Source organism: Bactrocera neohumeralis, chromosome 3 (assembly GCF_024586455.1).
Source record: "Bactrocera neohumeralis isolate Rockhampton chromosome 3, APGP_CSIRO_Bneo_wtdbg2-racon-allhic-juicebox.fasta_v2, whole genome shotgun sequence".
Classification (NCBI taxonomy): Eukaryota; Metazoa; Arthropoda; class Insecta; order Diptera; family Tephritidae; genus Bactrocera; species Bactrocera neohumeralis.
In genome coordinates, this window is record NC_065920.1 from 64,752,551 (window position 1) to 64,773,533 (window position 20,983).

At 33.4% G+C, this 20,983-nt stretch overlaps 1 protein-coding gene and 1 long non-coding RNA gene across 2 annotated transcripts in view; one reads left to right on the plus strand and one right to left on the minus strand.

Annotated features, from left to right (window-relative positions):
- The window catches only part of LOC126753983 (zinc finger protein ZIC 2-A), a 60,278-nt gene extending 53,020 nt beyond the window's left edge, over positions 1-7,258 (plus strand). The window contains exon 5 of the mRNA XM_050465790.1: positions 6,336-7,258. Within this exon, the coding sequence (XP_050321747.1) occupies positions 6,336-6,775 (440 nt within the window). The 3' untranslated portion in view covers positions 6,776-7,258. The remainder of the gene's footprint in view (positions 1-6,335) is intronic.
- The window catches only part of LOC126754003 (uncharacterized), a 241,342-nt gene that overhangs the window by 103,604 nt on the left and 116,755 nt on the right, over positions 1-20,983 (minus strand). The gene's annotated exons all lie outside the window — the stretch shown is intronic.

A 20,983-nucleotide genomic window follows, 5' to 3' on the forward strand; every position in this document is an offset into this window, starting at 1 on the left:
CTGGCGCTCTGTTGTAAACTCGGCTATAACCGCGTAAGCGGTGTCTACGCCAATAAAGAAGAAAACTTGTGTCGTTCGCTAAGAGTCGCTAAGAACGATGCATTGTGAATTTTCGAAGGGTTGTCAAACGGATTAGGATGAGATGGAATGCTTTAGGTACAAGCAGAATCGTCAAGAACCTGTGCAAGGGAACTGAGAGAAAACAGGGTGTCGAAGGCAAGCGTACGGTCTCGAAAAGACTGCAGGACAGTTGTTGGCTACAGCTTACTGGCAGCACATGAGCCCGTTAGGCATTATGGACGATGACACGTGTAAAAAGTGTAGGGAAGTGGGCATGAAAACGACGCAGGAAAAGCTCCTCTGTTTTTGTCGGTCTTATTTAGAGCTCGGTTTAGATATACTATATAAGAGCTTCGAAGTTCAAGGGCTGGAGGAAGTGTAACCTAATCTAACTTCGATTGCATTTCTTATATCTTGAATTTCAAAGGTCGGTTTGTATGGCGGTATATTTGGAACTCGGCTTAGATATCTAGGAGCTTCGAAGCTCAAGGGACTTGAGAAGTGTAACCAAACCTATCTTTTGCTGCATTTCCTATATCTTGATTTTGATTGGTTGGTATGATGTTTGGAACTCGGTTGAGATATCTAGAAGTTTCCAAGCTCAAGGGACTGTAGGAAGTGTAACCTCACCTAACTTCGACTGTATTTCTAATATCTTGATTTGAATTGGTCAATTTGTATGGCAGCTATATTCCCTAGTAGTCCGAAATCGACAGTTTCAACAAATGAATAGCTTCGTGGTAAGAAAAGGTCGTGTGCGAAATTTCAGATTGGTATCTCAAAAAACGACAGAACTAGTTTGCGTATAAACAGACAGACGGACATAAAAATCGAGCTAAATCGACGCAGGTGGTCTTGCTGCTCTCCACTGGTTTCGCTTTACTTGCGTTACTCTTCATTGTTTCCTTCATAGTAGTATAAAAATGGTGAACAGTATTGATGATTTCAGGCTCTCTGAACGGTTCGAGATCCGATATTCTTAGGATTGCTTTGCGTACGTGCTCGTCTTACTTCACAATTTTGGCAAATTAAAGCCAACAATAAAATTAAAAAAAAAATCTTATCGTGATTATGGCAGCGTATTTTAAAGTTAAGTACGAGTATCAGCTATTTGTACGAGTATATGCATACAAACATATATACTCGTAAGCACAGTGCTATATAAAACCATATAATTGAAAGTAGTTAAGTTTTATTTATTGCAATAAAATCAGAGACCATTTACGGCTAATAATAGCGGCGATTTCATTAGAAATGATTAAATTGATTGCGTTTATAAGCGTACAAATGCATGTATGTACATATACATATGTATATGTGCATGAGAAAGCGGTCAAAAAATGCATGGATATGTGATGGCATATAGTATAATTTATATCTACTTATGTATATAGAGGATATTTTTTTCAGTGCTGATATATGAAATGAAATATATAGATAAATGTACATACATATGTACATATACCGTCACCTAAAATTCAAAATAACGTAACATCACTTTTCATAAGTTTACAGGCGAAGAAAAAACGAGATAATAGAAACCACTCATTTTGAAACAAAATTTGAGTTTTGGTTATAAAATGGTTATATATTAGTTATGATTTGCTTATACAATGGTTATAAATTGGTTATACATGGGTTATAAAATGGTTATATCTGACAGCGGAAGCTGGAAATTTTATGCACACATGTATAGTACATATGTACATCTCTAATATGATGAAAATTCAAACACGCTATAATAGAAACTACTCATATTGAAGCAATAAATAAAATAATATAAATTGGTTATGCATTGGTTATAAAATGGTTATATATTAGTTATATGTTGGTTATAAATTAGTTATACATTAGTTATGAATTGGTTATAAATTCGTTATACATTGGTTATAAACTAGTTATAAAATAATTATATATTAGTTATATATTGGTTATGAATTAGTTATGCATTGGTTATAAACTAGTTAAATCTGACAGAAGAAGCCGAAAATTTTATGCTATATACATATATGTAATATGATGAAAACTCAATATCGTTTTTTTTTTTTTGATGATACGTTGTTTTGCATTTTATGTGCGATATATGCATATAAATGTTTTAATAAAAACATATATATGTAGTATATAGACATCTTATATACTTCCTCCAGAGCAACCGCAGCTTTAAAATAAATCTACAAACCTCTAAGCAAAAACTTTAATTTAGAGCTCCTCGAAAACTTCCAGCTTTAAGCGCTTCACACTTGAATTTGCTTGCCGCAACTCAACTTGCCCCCCACCACAGCGCAGCCGCTTCCGCATACGTGTATAAAACCACAAAAACCGCAGATGATCCGCATGTTGAAATTTAAACATCTACAAAAGCTAACGGAAACGATATAGGAGGGGGTGCAATAAGAAGAAAAATAATAACAACAACAAAAACAAATAAAAATACCACAACTACCGACACAGGGTGGCTACATTGCGGCATGTTGTTTGGGGGGTTGCTGTAAATTGGAGCAATGGGTGTAGCACACACACAAACATGCAATGACATACACACACAAACATGCAAACACACACACAAAGCATACAATCACATACACAAGCACACACAGCTTTGGCCGCCATGTCAGTGGGGTTAATGGCGTTAGGCAGTGGGTAGCGACATGGCATAATGCTTGGCTGCTTACTTGAGCCGTTAGATGAATAAATAGAGAAAAGTATGAGCGGCTTAAGTTGGCAGACATTTTTATTTGTATGGGTGTGAATGTTGTTGTTGAGAAGAGAAATCCCTAGCAATGATACTGAAAAACTGAGATATCTGAGCTAAAAGTGATGCCCGTAACCGACGGTATGTGTTAAGGATAAAATGTAGATTATATACTATATATACACACATGCATAGCAGTTGCTGTTGTACATGCTCTCCAAACAATAAGATAAAATAAAAACCCAAAAACGTAAAACTAAATGCAATGAAAACGCTAAGCGCAAGCAGTAACGGTTGGGATTCAGCTCAAAAATATTGAAATAAAAGAAAATGGGGAAAATAAAGAAAATCCAAACAGAAACGAGCAAATGTAACCGAATACAAAAACGTGAAAATATACAACAGTAGAAAAAATATGTTAGCGCAATGCGAGCTTTCGCGCTGATTTCATGATTTTATCGATTTTTTGCATTCGAAGCAATTTAAAGCCTGAGATTTCGCACGCGTTCGCTGCATAAGTGTTGGTTTATTGCAATATTTCAGTTATGCTTGTGAGTATGTATTACTTTCAATGACTTTTTTGTGCTTAAAAATAGAGTATGAGGGAAATAGTAAATTAAATAAATTAAGAAATTAAAAAAATTAAAATAAATAATTTATAAAATTAAAAAAGTTAATTCATATAATTAATTTATGAAAATATAAAAATTAAAATTAATAATTTATGAAATTAAAAAAATTTAAATAAATAATTTCCGAAATTAAAAAATAAATAATATTAAAATAATTAATATAAGATTGATTAGTTTAAGCGGTTTTGTAATTTTATGAGAAGAAATTCTGTTAAGAAAATGTAAAAATCGTTTTTCGGTATTTTTGAAAATTAATTTTTTTATACATACATACATTTACGATAAAAAAGTTTATAAAAACAGAAGAAGCATTGTTTAGGTGAGAGATTTGTATATAAATATGGAAATTTATAGTATTAAATTTCTTCTAAAAATTATTAAAAATAATTAATATATGTATGTATTAAAATCTTTTTAACGCATTTAAAAACACACAACGAATAAAATGTTTAAAACTATTAAAGGAAAAGGAATATAAAAAGTAAAGGAAAATATTTTGCAATTAGTTTTCATGAATTAAAATTCAAACAAGAAGCATTAATATAACAATATATGTATATATTTTTGGAAAATACTATATCCAAAAACAACTTTTAAAAATTAAAAAAAAAAATTTTCATTAAAAAGTAAAATTTTTATAGCAAAATATATCCGAAAAAACTTAAACAATTAAGATTAATTAAAATAATTTTTTAATTAAAATATTTTTTTTTAATTAATTAAATTAATTTTTTTCATCATAAAATAAAATTATTTTCTACGAAACAAGAAACATTTTTCTAATAAATTATATATTTTGGAAAATATATCTGCAAAATATTAAGATTAATTTTTAAATTAATTAAAATTCTTTTTTTTATTAAGTAAAATTAACCTTTTTTTCAAAAAATAAAATCAATTAAAATTAGTTGTTTTTTTATAATCAGGAAATAAAATTATCTATCAGGAAATGGTGATTTCTCGAAAAATACTACTTTGTAAACATTTTTTAATTGTTATATATTTTTTAAATAGTAAAATTTGAAATTTGGGGATACGATTCGTTTCAAGCGTAGACAAATCTATAAAAAATACTATCAACGAATTTCAGTTAAATCGGTTCTACATAAGCTGGTGTTTTGCCTAAACAAATAACACCGCCGAGCCTACCATCATATTGGCCATCAGATAGCCAAAAAGTCCGGACCTGATAGATTTTTTCATTGTCGGCAAAATATCCCGGAAGGAGCCGTCTTTTTAGAACCACATATTGCCCAATTCCATATCTTTCAATTTGAGCCAAAACAAGAAAAAACGTTAACTTCGGTTGCACCGAAGCTAAATACCCTTCACAGGTGCATTTCTGTTAGTAACTATGTGTTCAGTTTGTATGGAAGCTATATGCTATAGTAATCCGTTCTAAACAAGTTTTTTAGAGATTACATTGTTGCCTTAAAAAATAACATATACCAAATTTCGTGAATATATCTTGTCAAATGTGAAAGTTGTCCATACAAGCATTTGATTCCGATCGTTCAGTTTGTATGGCAGCTATATGTTATAGTGGTCCGATATCGGCCGTTCCGACAAATGAGCAGCTTCTTGAAGAGAAAATGACGATTGCAAAATTTCAAAACGATATCTTAAAAACTGAGAGACTAGTTTGTATATATACAGACAGACGGACAGACGGACAGAAATCAGACATACTGATCATTTATATATATACTTTATTGGACATGGGTGTTACAAATCGACAAACTTAATATACGTTCAGTGTATAAATATTCGGTTATCATTGAGTAACGTGCCGGTCTTGATCATCACGGAATAATGTACGAATGTACTTTCACAAGAATAAATAATTTCATTGATATCCCAAACCATTTTTGTTTTATTTAAAAAAAAAACTTTCGTAGAGCTATTATTAAAAGAAAGAAATAATTAATTTAAAACGAAAACTACGACATAAGTGGCATTAAACTCGTTGCCCAGTTGATAAATATATTTTAAATAAGGTGTTAAGGATCTTAATTGGAAATTTAGAAGGTTTAACAATGAAAGTTTCGCAAAATATCTTCGGTCCCTAACCAATGGAAGACATTCGAGAAACACATATATAGTAGAAGGTACTACATACTGTCAGGCTCATATGACTTCTGCTTATAATATCCACAGAATTGCACACATTATTAAAAAAGCCTTTCGAGGAAAAAAATCTGTTCCATCGTGTTTTTGGATGTTGAAAAATAATTCGATAAAGTTTGTAACAAAGGACTGCTTTCGAAACTGAAATTGATTTTATGGAAACAGTATTATGATATCATAAAATCATAGTTATCAGGTCGCTACTTCCGCGTTAAACAGAGAGACCAGTGTTTTATTCTAAGGGAAATAAAATCAGGAGTTCCACAAGGCAGTATGTTGGGCTCTCTTCTTTATATTCTATTCAGGCATGAACTGACAGTAGAGTGCAATTATACACCGGCCACATTAACTGATGATACTGCGTTGCTTGCTGTTGGTAGTAGTGAACACGAGACAACTACTAATCTCCAAAAACAATAAAGTTCTACAATGGGCAAAGAAAACTCAGATAACACTCATTGAAGCTATGTTTGAAAACATTGTTTTCACATACCACAAGATACGGCTCTTACCTAAATACTTAGGAATAACACTTGACTCTAAGCTACGGTGGAAAGTTCATGTAAAAATGTTCAAATAGATTATAGAAAACTAAACTAGAAATTTTACTTATAAGTTTGACTAAGGAATTTCGATAATTTTCAGCTTCTAAGCAATATACCAAATATTACCAGATAAAAAAAAAATTTTATTCAAACTACATTTATTATAAATATGAATTTTGTTATACAAACTTTATACAAAGGATGTAATATAGCACAGTATCACAAATGCAAACCTTCAATTAAACTAACCCCATCCGTTTTCTCTTCTCTTTGCAGGCGAAAAGCCCCACAAATGCACGGTCTGCGGCAAGGCGTTCAGCCAAAGTTCCAACCTCATCACGCACTCACGCAAGCACACCGGCTACAAGCCGTTCGCCTGCAAACTCTGCCACAAATCATTCCAGCGCAAAGTCGATCTGCGTCGCCACAAAGAGACGCAACACACCGACCTGCGACCGCTGATCGAGCGCAACCTCGGCGGCAAGGTGGAGTTCATGGCGGCGGCCGCGGCGGCGGCAGCGCAACAAATGGGCCAACACGATGCGCTGACGCCCACAATGGGCGGCCACAATCACGGTGGCAGTAGCGGTGCTGGACTCACCGCTAACGGTATGAGCCCCGCAGCAGCAGCAGCAGCGGCGGCGGCGGCAGCTGCAACGTCCATCAACACGCAATTGGCTTCGATGAATTGCCAAAAGGTGTCGTTGTTGGTATAACAGGCACAATAACAGCGACAACAACTACAATTACAACAACAACATGAGAGATTATTAGAGCAGCAGCTGCGCATGCAGCAAGAATGCCTGCAAGTCGATTAGGCGTTAAGGTGTTAGGGCGATGGGAGCGAGTGGGCGGGTTAAAATAGCAAATAATGACAACAACACTCCACAACAACGATTATGTGCAATAAAATGTAAAATATATGAACAGTTATTCAAATTTTTGTGCAAAAGACGAATTGTGGGCGCAGAGTGTTTGCGTGAATTTCCATGTACAGTTAGTATTTGTATTATATAATGAAATACTTCGAAATTTCCAGTGTTGCCAAAGCAAAGCAATAGTTTTGCGCTTTTTTTATATAATTTAGTGTGTACAAATTATTATTTAAGTGTTAGAGTTGGAGCAAATTCTGTTGGAATAATATAGAAAATAAATTAAAATTAAATTAAATGATATAAATTAAAAACAATAAATAAATAAAAAAAAAATAAAAAAAAATAAAATAAAATAAAACAAAAAAAAAAAATAAAATAAAATAAAACAAAATAAAAAAAATAAAAAAAATAAAATAAAAAAAATAAAATAAAAAAAATAAAAAAAAAAAAAAAAAAAATAAAAAAAATAAAAAAAAAAAAAAAAAAATAAAATAAAAAAACAAAATAAAATAAAATAAAATAAAATAAAATAAAATAAAATAAAATAAAATAAAATAAAATAAAATAAAATAAAATAAAATAAAATAAAATAAAATAAAATAAAACAAAACAAAATAAAATAAAATAAAATAAAATAAAATAAAATAAAATGAAATGAAATAGAAATGAAATAAAATAAAATAAAATAAAGTCAAGTAAAATAAAAAAATTAATTAAAAAAATTATTCAAAAAGGTTTTAAATAATAATAAAAGAATTTAATAAATTAAAATAAAAATTAAAAATATGCAATAAAGACTCAAATTTTAAATTTAAATCAAAAATTAAAATTAAAGCTGAATTAAAATGCTAATTTAAATTAAAATTAAAATTAATAATAACATTTAAAATTGAATAAAAATTAAATTTAAAATGCAAATTAAAATAAAACTGAACGTAAATTTAAAACAAAAATAAAAAAATTAAAATAAAGTTAAAATTGCAATTAGATTAAAATTATAACTAATATTAAAATAAAACTTAAATTAAAATTCAGTAAGAATTTAAATTAAATTAAAATAAAAATTAAAAGTAAATGAAATTAAATTAGAACTAAAAACTTAAATAAAAATCAAATTAAAATTAAAAAAAAACATATATTAAAAGTCAAACTAAAATAAAAATAAAAATATAAAATAAAAAATTTTTAAAGTTAAATTATAACTAAATCAAAATTCATATCAAAATTTAAATTAAATCTTAAATTAAAATAAATAATAAAATTCAAATTAAAATTGAAAGTAAATTAGAATTAAAATTAAAAACTTAAATAAAAATTAAAATTGAAAATTCCGAATTCAAATTAAAATCAAAATCAAAATTTAAATTGAAACTTAAATAAAAATTAATACTTAAATTAAAAAGAAATTAAATTTGAAATATAAATTAAAAGTAAAATTGAAAGTGAAATAAAATTAAATTTAATTTGCACTTAAAACTAAAATTAAAATAAAACTGAAATTAACACCAAAATTAACATAAAATTAAAATTAGAATTCAACAAAAATTTAAATTAAATTAAAATAAAAATTAATAAATAAATTGAAACTAAATAAAATAAAAAATTAATATTTAAATTCAAATTATAACTAAATTAAAATTAAAATCAAAATTTAAATTAAAATAATTAATAAAATTTAAGATTGAAATTAACATAAAAAATTAAGACGTAAATTCAAAGTATAACTAAATTTAAATTAAAATAATTAATAAAATTTAAGTTCGAAATTAAATTAAAAATTAAAACTCAGAAAAAAATTATACTAAAATATAAAATGGAAACAAAAATTAAAATAAAAATTAAAAATATAAAATAAATAATTAGAAATTTAAATTAAAACTTCAAATAAAATCAATAATAAAATTTAAAATAAAATAAAATTTAAAAAATAAATTAAAATTGGAAGTAAAATTAAAATAAAAAATTAAAATAAAATTAAATTAATATTCAAAGAAAAATTAAATAAAAGTTAAAGTAAAATAAAATAAAGATAATTAAATGAAAGTAAAAGAAATTAAAATAATTAAATTTCAAAATAAAGTCAAAATTAAAATTAAATTAAATTTAAAATAAAAAATTAAAATAAAATTAAATTAACATTCAAAGAAAAATTGAATACAAGTTAAAGTAAAATAAAATAAATTAAAGATTAAAAGAAATTAAAATAATTAAATTTCAAAATTAAATTTAATTAAAATTAAAATAAAAAAAGAAATCACATTGCAAGCAAAATAAATGAAAGTAAAAAAATTTATAATAATTAAATATGGCAAGGCTAATGCAAACGTAATGAATGGCGGAACAAAAACAACAAGTACAAGAAAATGTATAACTCGAAAAAATGTCACTAAGAGAGAGAACAAAACTTAACAAACTTAAGACTTTGACAGTTAAACACTCAAAAAATTGCTGCTACCACCCTGTATGCGCTCGCCTTGATCAAATAAAAATTATAAAAAATTTATAAATTAATAAGAATGTAAGCAAAACTTGCAAGCAGAAAACAAGTTATATAATGAAACTCATTTCTAATTTGCACGCATACAGTTTTCCTACTACTTCTATGAAACTTTGCCATTTTCCAAACAACAACAATAAGTAATTAGCATTTTGTAAACTGTAAATATTTGCCTAGAGATTACCTTGTAATATACCTACATACATATGTATATATGTATGTATATGTATGTAAAAAATAATTAAATTGTATTTATGTAATTGTAATTGTATATGTAAGTAAATACCGTAATTTCTCGATAAATGTGCATTAAACTTAAATGGGCGCACGCATACATGCATACAATTGTAATATAAATTACACAATGGACACTGTCACATGTATGTATATATGTACATATGTGTGTACACATAGCATATGCATTGTAAATTTACATGTACGTATGTATATACATATGTATGCATGTATGCACGCGTTTGTATGTATTATAAACTATAATTCTCGCTTCTAAATAAATAGTTAGCCGTGAATTTTATTGATGCACACACACCCACACACATGTACGCATGCAAATGCACTTACGCATATAAATACATACAAGTGTCGGCTTGTTGGTTGTGTGAAAATAAAAAGAACTTTTGATATTATTGTCATTCCAAAGATTTAGTCTAATTTATCTAATTGTAAACAAAACTAAGTGAAAACGTTTTTATTGTACAAGTATAATTAAAATAATTCAAGCATGTACATTCATTTAATGTTAATTAATTGGTAAATAGCTTAAAAAATGATGAAGAACTTTTTTTTTGTTTTCAAATAAATAAAATGAATTTATTGAAATGAAAATTCAGATTAAAAATTAAAAAAAAAAAAAATTGGTTTGTTTGAATTGCAACATATTGGTAGTTCAGTCTGTATGACAGTTATAAGCTATAGTGATCCGCTATGAACAATTTCTTTGAAGATTGTGCCAAAGCCTTAGGCAATAATCTGTGGCGAATTTCGTGAAGATACTTCAACCAATACAAAAATTTTCTATTGAAGAACTTAATTCTGATTGGTCAGTTTGTATGCTAGGTATACTACTATGGGAAAGAAATAGTAAGACTTTTTTCATAATTTTAATTTATGTCGTCCCCATCAAAGTAGTCCCTCTTGGCCCCAACACTTGTGGCAACATTTTTTCCAATCCTCCAAACCGTTGTTAGAGCCAATTTCCGGAATAGCCTTCTTCCATGCGCGTAGCGCTTCACGTTCAATGTTTTCAATTGACTACAACGGAAGTCACACGGTTGAAAAGTTGACGAAAAACTCACGAAAAATCTATGCAGTATGCGGCGGCGCATTATCGTGGTGCAAAACCAAAAGTTGTTGGCCATAATTCCCTCCTCGTTTTACGAAGTTTTACACAAACGATACAAAACACTCAAATAGGATTCCTTGTGGACAGTTTGGCCGGTCATAAGGAATGCGGAGTGCACCCACACATCTCGATAATCGAAGAAAACTGTCAACATAACTTTGATTTATGACCTGCTTTGACGTGGTTTTTTTCGGCTGCGTTCCACCTTTGCCACGATATTCGGCTTTGATTGATCATCTGTTTCCGGGTCGTAAGCATAGATTCAAGACTCATTCGGGTAATCTGGAAACATCCATATTGTAGACTGCTGCTTACTTTCGGGCTTATGCGCGTAAATCTCCGCACCGCAATGGTATTTTTAAGCATTTCTCTGGACCAATCGACAGGAGCCTTTTTTGAGCTAATGACAAATTGTGTGGAATCCAAAGTGAACTAATTTTTTTTACAGTCAAATGTTCATGCAATATAGAAAAACCCGCATTATTTGTCAAAGAAAAAATGTTCTCCCACAACATGACAAGGGTTCACATTATTTCCATGATCACATTGGCCGAGCTGGGTTACGAATTTTTACTGCATCCACCATATTCAACATCTTCAGCTCCGTAAATATGACTTCTTTTTGTTCCAAAACTTGAGATAGTCACTCGCAACGAAATTTTAAGACTAATTTGATCTTGTCAGTGTGGGTCTAGGCTTAGAAAATCAACAACTGACTAGATATTTACCATGCGCAAAGCCTTAGACTGGACTTAGGCTTAGAGGACACACACCATCTCTATATTGATTTCAAAGCTGCTGCACGAAAAGGAGCTACCTTTATGCCGCTGTGTCTGAATTTAGTATCCCCGCAAAACTAATGCGACTGTGTAAACTGACATTGAGCAATACCCAAAGCTCCGTCAGTACCGGAAAGACCTCTCCGACCCGTTCGATACCAAATGAGGTTTCAGACAAGGCGTCTCCCTATCGTGCGACTACTTCAATCTAGTCCCGGAGAATAATTCGAACTGCAGAGCTACATATATAGAGAAGGTACAATCTTTTACAAGAGTGTACAACTGATGGCGTGCGACGATGATATTGATATTATTGGCATCAACATTCGTGCCTTTAGTTCTGCTCCCTCCAGACTGCATAAGGAACCGAAGCAAATAGACATTGAACAAGGACAAGACGAAATATCTCCTGTCATCAAATAAACAGTCGTCGCATACGTCATAACTTCGAAGTCGTGGATAATTTCGTCTATCATGGAAACTACATTAATAGCAACAACGACGTCCGCCTCGAGTTCCAACGCAGAATAATTCTTGAGAACAGATTTTACTTCGAACTGAGTACGCAATAGAGAATTAAAGTCCTCCCTCAATGAACAAAGACCAAGTTCCAAAAGTCACTCCACATCCCCGTCCTGCGATATGCTGCAGAGACATAGACGATCTATTGAGACGGCGTTATGTGTTTTCGAGAGAAACGTAAGTAATTACTGTTATTACCAGTTACTGGGCACTCAACAGGTAACATTTTTCATTTCAAGGAAATCGAAGAACTAGTTCATCGATTTATTCTGAGTTCCAATGAATTTGATTTGCTGTGTCATGAGCGCTGACCGTGTTTCCACAGTCGAAGATGTAGAAATGAAACGCGCATATTGAAAGCCGACGGCTTGTAAGCTCAGAAACTACCAGTAATTTAGTTGTTAATAACTTCATGATTCCTGTGGTACTTTAAGATCTCAGCAGAAGCTAAAATAGGAAGAAAGTAAAGTAAATGTCTTTCTCGGACAACTCTGCAACCGGCTTAAAAATCGCGTGATATCGGTTTCAGCTAATCTTGAAAGGAACGATAGCAATCTTGAGCCAACAAACAACAACACAATTGCCACATAACGAAGCGCTAATCAAGCACCCCTTCTTTTAAAATCATCCGAAAGACATTAAAATAATTATTAATTTTTAATATGACTTTATTGCCAACAACAATAGCAACAAATGCTGGGAGTCGATAATTGAAATGTTTAAAATTTCTATTTTCACTCATTTGTAGTGTTAATAAAAAATTTCTTAGCATTTAATTTAGATAATTACAATTTACGACCTAATCAAAAGACAGGCGCTGTAAAATATTTTCCGAAATCCATACAGTGATGGGCGCAAAAGGAAGGACGCTTGATTTGGTGCTCTAAGAATTTCACAACTTTATATATTTTTTTTATTTTTAGTTCTTAACATCTTAACATGGGATGTGTATACAACTGTGGAAATATAATTAGAGTCACTCAAAATTAAAACAAATTCTTTGATGCCATTTTTAATTTTTTTCAGGTCATTTGGAAGAGTTTTTGGGACTAGAAATCCTCTAGAAATTCGTGGAATTTTATTTGGAGCTTAAAAAGACTCGAGAGACTCCTTGTAAACAGGGTCGAAATATGGATTCATCGTAAGTTTTCGATCCAGAACCAACAAAATTTTTATGCTTCCGTGGTCTCTAGTAAAATGGAATACACTAAGTAACAAGATCAAAATAAATCGCTGATTTGGGGCTACGGACCAAAACATTTCGATGTTTTCGGAGCTTGTGGAATAATTAAGTCAACTAAATGGTAAATAGCAAAAAAATAGCGCTCTGTGTAAGAAAGCTGCAATTAGACAGACAGCCGAACGATTTTCTGCACGACTTGCACTCCTGCTCTCTGAAAGCGCTCATCAGCAGCTCGGTTAAGGGAACTGCGGGACGGAATCTCAAGACCCTTACGTACAGCTGCAAACGAAAGCGTTGGTTTTCGAAAAAGTAAAATAACAGCTGGTACGATGAGGTGTAGCCTGTCGCAGTGGAGAGAAAAAAGATACCGAGGGTTGAGGAGGGAAGAGAAACGCATTTGCAGACAAAGAAAGAAAGAGACCGAAATGCGTGAATACAATGAGCTTGACAAGCTGTTCGACAGGAGTAATGCTCGAAATTTCTATGAAAAGATGCGGCGACTAACAGAAGATTTCAAGACCGGAGCATATTCTTGTAAATCCCCCAGAGGTGATCTACTGACTGACGATCAGAGCATACTAGAATTATGAAGCGAACACTACTCCAGCCTGCTGAATGGCAGTGAAGGCATAACGCCAAGAGATTGCGAAACCGATTCTCCAATCTATGATGATAAAGCAGACGTTCCATTGCCTGGCGATGAATAATTTCAAATAGCAATTACCCGTCTGAAGAACAATAAAGCGGCGGGGCCGGTGAATTACCGGTCGAGCTATTTAAATACGGCAGCGAAGAACTAAGAATTTAAGTGTGTTCTGCCTAATCCACAAAAAGTGAGACCCCACAATCAGGGCAAACTACCGTGCGGTAAGCCTCTTCAACATCGCATATAGGTTCTATCGATCGTACTGTGTGAATGATTAAAGCCCACCGTCAACAAACTGTTTGGACCTTATCAGTGTGCGCCAAATATTGGAGAAAAACCCGTGAAAAGAGAATCGACACACACCACCTCTTCGTCGATTTCAAAACTGCTTTCGACAGCACAAAAAGGAGCTGCCTTTATGCCACGATGTCTGAACAAAACTAATGCGGCTGTGTAAACTGACATTGAGCAATACCCAAAGCTTCGTCAGGACCGGGAAGGACCTCTCCGACCCGTGCGATACCAAATGAGGTTTCAGACAAGGCGTCTCCCTATCGTGCGACTTCTCCAATCTACTGCTGGAGAAAATAATTCGAGCTGCAGAGCTGAATAGAGAAGGTACAATCTTCTACTAGAGTGGGGAACTGCGGGCGTACGCCGATGATATCAATATCATTGAGCATATGTACAACGGCGCCGTTAGTTTTGCTTTCTCCGAATTGGAACAAAGGAGCGCATTAACATCACCTCGGCTTTACGACTTTCCGAAAGAAAGGTTCTGCGGAAGATTTATGGACCTTTGGGCTTTGGCAACGGCGAATAAGTTAGCTGTTTTATAACAATAATAATAAAAAAAAGGATTAAAATTTTTATTTGCCGTATCCAATTGTATGACCACCACTGTACACAGCGAATGATCAAGCATTTTCTTTAAGTCACGAAATTCTCCTCCTTGCCACACTTCATATCGCTAAGTCATGCCGAATTGAAAACTTCTTCCGTAAAAAAAAATTCACATAACGGCATTTTTCACAGTTTAGGGTGCGCTTGTGTGTCCACAGTGTTGCTGCTGTCAGCGATGCAGCTGAATTTACTGTTACGAGCTATGAAGTACCTTTCGTAATTAGGCTTAATTCACACAAAAGACCCGCAGCGAGCGCCTATAAGAACGCTGCTATATTGTCTTTATCAACAACAACAATAACAATAATATGTTGTAAGTACAACAACAATGTGTATGCGAATGTAATATTTTACGAACGTAACTAATTGAACTTAACTAAAGGATATACAAATCATGCAGACAGTCAGAGAAGCCGCTATGTGCTGTATGTGTGTACATATGTGTGGTGTGTGTGTTTGTGCGCTTGCGCATAAATATGAATTAGTCGATCGACATGCGATCAAAGGCAATATAAAAACTATAATCTTTGATGCATTACACCGGATATTGCTGATTTCTGGAAGTTTATAAATAGATAGTTGTAGTTGTAGTCAGTAGTAATAACGGTACAAGCATGTATGCGTGTTGGTGGATATATTATTACAAATTTTCTTATTTTATATTGGCTATAAATCAGCGATGACTGGTGGTCTGGGCAGCCAAATGCTCATAAATGCCAATGGGTGAAAAAGCGCTCACATACATACGTGTATTTACACATATTAGGGTGGGCCAAAAATTTTTTTTTTTTAATTTTTATTTAATTTACTTTTTCGAATAAATTTTTTTTTTAATTTTTATTTAATTTAAATATTTTAATTAAATTTTTTTCCTAATTAAAATTATTTCCAAATAAATATTAATTTTTTTGTATACATTTTTAATTTAAAAAATTAATTTAAAAATTTTGTTTAACTTTAATTTAAAGAAAATTCCTTAGATACCGTGAAAATATCATTTGAAATCACGAAAGATCACTCATAAAAATATATTCACATTAGGGTGGGCCCAAAAAAAATTATTAAAATAAATTTTTTTTGTTTTTAATTTTTTTTTACATTTTTTTAAAATTATTTTAAGGCATATTTTTTACATTTTTTTAAAATTATTTTAAGGCATATTTACGTTAGGATGGGCAAAAAATTTTTTTTTTAATTTTTAAATTACATTTTTTTTATTAAATAATTTTTTTTTAATTAAAATTTATTTTTTTTTTTTAAATTTGATTTTAAAATTTAATAGTAAAATTGGCTCACCCTAATGTACATACATATACGTATAAATGTATGTATATGCTTCAGTGCTTTTTCAGCATTTCCTACTACGTAAAGAAAATAAAATAAAATTAAATTTTTTGGCTCACCCTAATATGCATCTCTGTTGATCATACGCTTTCGCTGTGCTTTACTTTGACGGCGGCTAACTTTGTTTAATTAACTCCCACAGGATGTGATCGATCATCGAGGAAATGCAATAGAGTTGACTTTTTAAATCTACTATGTACATACATATATACTTAAACAAATACACACACATACACAGCAACATACATCCAAACAGTTGTAAAATTATTTCGTGCATGCGAGATGGTACCTCTCTTCGTTTGCAGACGTTCGTGCATGTGACTTTCTTCATCAATTGCGTTATGATTGCAACATCGTTCGGTACTATAAGTGAATAACAGTTATTGCGGGTGTAGCGTAGATTTCTGCATATGTCAGAAGTTCAACACAACTCCAATTGACATTAACAAATTGAATATGATTGATTTAAAGTAACTGATAGCTTGTTATTACAACATATTGTAGAGAATTTTATTGTTTTTATTGTTGTTGTTGGTGCTTTTGTTTCTACTGAAATTTTCGGCGATATAGACTCAAATTACTCAATCAATATCTCGCAGTTATTTAAGAACTTACTAAGTTGCACTTTCGAATTATCCACACCGGGTATCCACCGCTTCAGCTAGTGCCAAGCCCGAGCTGTAAAATCAAGAAAGATGGATTGACTGATGGTAAGCGTTTAATGGAGTAGGAGGACAAAGCGAACTATATTTACCTTGTGTTGTTTCTTGGAAACTTGGAAACGGTTTTTGGAAACCCCAACCTCGCTCTTAGATGAACAAAAAGTGCATCAAACACCACGCCACCAGTAAGGGAGCCGAGGCCGAGGACTGGCAAACGCTCCGGACCGCTAGAAGCGCAGTGAGAAACAGCGGATAATAACTGCTGAGTCCAGTCTTCTGATGCTGCACTTGGTGTTCAAAACTGACACGGCTTACCTCAAAACGGGAGTCTTCCGGTTAGCCGTTGAAGATATAGCAGCCATCCTCTCAATTTAGGATGAAGCCCTAAACGCACAACCTCATCTCTTACTCTGATGTGGAATGTGGCTGTAATATCTATGAGCACATCACAAAGATGTTGACCTAACATATCTATTAAACTTATATGTAAGTGGTAGGGCTCACTTGTAGTTCTCAACTGTCCAGTTCTGAGTTGGACACCGTCAGTTCGCGACAAACAAAAAACATGAGAAATGTGAATACTTCGCTACAACAAATAGCGAATTGAACTAGGTCACAGAGATCGACGCCTAAATGGCAGCAGGTTTGACTCCTTTTCAGTAAGATAGGCTCCTGAATAGTCCAAAATAAAATTATTGATCACTCAGTTTAATTGCCACCGTAGCACTGAGGAATACATAAAACTGGTCGACAGATTTAATTCAAGAACCAAGTAGCTTTATAGGCTGAGTTACTGTAGTTTTAGTTGATCTTCAATCACGCCAAATTTGTCGCAAGCTTCAAAAAAGATAGGCATAAGATCAATTAAGATAACCCATTTCTAAACTTTTGGCAACGTGTTTTAGTGTGACCTTTGACAAAATACATCAATGAAACGCTTCGAAAACGACCTCAAGAGCCAGCAGACTATAGGCAAACTCAGCTTAATTGTATAACCTGTTAAATGAGCTCTGCATCGATTGTGTCGATAGAGTCATAAGCTTGTCAGGACCTTTCTATGGTTTCTTACTTCTTCTTCTTAATTGGCGTAGACACCGCTTACGCGATTATAGCCGAGTTAGGTTTCTTACACTATGTTAAAATATTGGTGTTCTTTCCGCGGTACGATCAGGTCAATAAGTAAGAACTAAAGCAACTTTATAGCCAATTCGAGATACCCAGTGTATCTAGATGCCTTTCCACCTGATTTCTTCAACGGAGTGAAGGTTTTCCTCCTCCTCTACTTCCTGCGGCGGGTACTGCGCCGAATACTTACAGGGCTGGAATCTTTTCATCCATACGGACGTCATGACCTGGCCAGAGTAGCCGCTGTCTCATAATTTGCTGAACTATGTCAATGTTTCCGTATATCTCGTACAGCTCATCGTTCCATCGATTGTGGTATTCGTCGTTGCCAACACGCATAGAACCATAAATCTTCCGCAGAACCTTTCTTTCATAAAACTCGTAACGTTGACTCATCGGATGCTGTCATCGTCTTTGCTTCTGGACCTTATAGTAGGACGGGGATGATGAATAACTTGCACTTTACTTCTAAGATGCCTACTCAGTTCGAAGTACCACGTATTTTCAAGAGTTAATCTGCTGGTTACGAGATAAACGAAATAATCTACATACCTACGTCTTCTGACTGTCGACAGCTGACGTTGTTGATGGTGTTAATGGTAGTTCTAAGATACGAAATTATGAACGACTTCGAAGTTATGATTGTCAACAGTGACGGGGAGTCAATTTGCGAGCGCGACTACATTTTGTATGATGATTATCAGTTCTTCATCGCCATATTTGAACAGCTCGTCCGGCAATCGGCCCCCTCCGCTTTGTTGTATTTCAGACGAGTAATTGCTATTCGAACTGCTTCATGGTCGGAATATGGAACGTCTGCTCCATCGTCATCGGTTGGGGAATCAAGTACATAATCTCCTAGTGTTAAACTTTCACTGCCATACAGGAGGCTGGAGAAGTGCTCCCTCCATAATTTCAGCGTGCTCTGGGCATCAGTCACTAGATCACTTCTGAGGGTTCTACAGTAGTATGCTCTAGTCTTGAGACCTTCTGTTAGTCGCCGCATCTTTGCTTCCGTCTATCACAACATGGTCGATCTGGTTGGTGGCTTTTCGATCCGGAGGCAGCCAGGTAACTTGTTGAATTTTCCTATGCTGAAATCTAGTACTACCGATAACACTATTTCGGGCTCCGGCGAAGTCGATCAGCCTCAACCCATTTGGGGATGTTTCACTAAGGCTGAATTTACCGACCGTTGTGCTAAGATACCTTCACTGCCCACCCTAGCATTAAAATCGCCAAGCACGAATTTGATATCGTGGCGGGGGCAGCTCCAAGTGCTCATGGAAGACATATTATCTCTTCCGTCCAAGCGTGTGTGCATATTAGCATATTTTCTAGGGCGCTGATGTCAGCCTTTACTCTAACGAGGACATCAATCAGCTGGGCAACGGCACCTTCCCAATTAAGGGACTGGACATTCCAGGTGCATGGTTTTAAATCGTAATACTTAATGTGTTTGCAGTGGTCTCATCGAAATAGGAGGACTCTCATCCGGGGCTGTTTTCGTCTTTTCATTGGTAGTGTTACGTGTCAAAAGGATGTTTTCGGCTACCCAGACGATACTTGGTCTAAGACCGGAAGTCGTGAACTGCTTGAGCCATATATAAAAGAAGAGTTTTTGATCACTTCCAAGTGAATGACGCGCAGAAACTTTCCGCAAATAACTGCCCTGCTTGAAAAATGGGTAAATTCTGATGGAATTCAGCAGAGATTTCAGACAGAAACTCGGTCTATGCGTGTTTTTGCTTAACTTGTGAGGCAGTGGTTGCCCTAAAATATCGAGCTTATTTTTGTATCCAGCTTTATTTAACCGAACATTTGGTCTTTCAGAGTGTGCTGCATCTTTAACATCAAAATTGCCGAAACGAATCAACGAAGCAAAAAAAAAACACAAGTAAGGAAGGGCTAAGTTCGGGTGTCACCGAACATTTTATACTCTCGCATGATAAAGTGATAATCGATATTTTATTATCCGTCATTTACATATTTTTCAAATACCGTATTTGTGTAAAGTTTTATTCCGCTATCATCATTGGTTCCTAATGTATATATTATACGTACAGAGAATGCATCAGATGGAATTCAAAATAGCGTTATATTGGAAGAAGGCGTGATGTGAACCGATTTCAACCATATTTCGTACATGTCATCAGGGTGTTAAGAAAATATTATATACCGCATTTCATTGAAATCAGTGGAATAGGTCCTGAGATATGGTTTTTGGTCCATAAGTGGGCGACGCCACGCCCATTTTCAATTTTTAAAAAAAGCCTGAGTGCAGCTTCCTTCTGCCACTTCTTCCGTCAAATTTAGTGTTTCTGACGTTTTTTGTTAGTCGGTTAACGCACTTTTAGTGATTTTGAACATAACCTTTGTATGGAAGGTGGGCGTGGTTATTATCCGATTTCTTCCATTTTTGAACTGTATATGGAAATGCCTGAAGAAAACGACTCTGTAGACTTTGGTTGACATAGCTATAGTAGTTTCCGAGATATGTACAAAAAACTTAGTAGGGGGCGGGGCCACGCCCACTTTTCCAAAACAATTGCGTCTAAATATGCCCCTCCCTAATGCGATCCTTTGTGCCAAAATTCACTTTAATATCTTTATTTATGGCTTAGTTATGACACTTTATAGGTTTTCGGTTTCCGCCATTTTGTGGGCGTGGCAGTAGGCCGATTTTGCCCATCTTCGGACTTAACCTTCTTATAGAGCCAAGGAATACGTGTACCAAGTTTCATCAAGATATCTCAATTTTTACTCAAGTAACAGCTTGCACGGACGGACGGACAGACGGACGGACGGACGGACAGACAGACATTCGGATTTCAACTCTACTCGTCACCCTGATCACTTTGGTATATATAACCCTATATCTAACTCTTTTAGTTTTAGGACTTACAAACAACCGTTATGTGAACAAAACTATAATACTCTCCTTAGCAACTTTGTTGCGAGAATATAAAAAAATATTATACCGACCTAGATCATCGAGCAAGTTTGATTGAACAAATATGTTGGT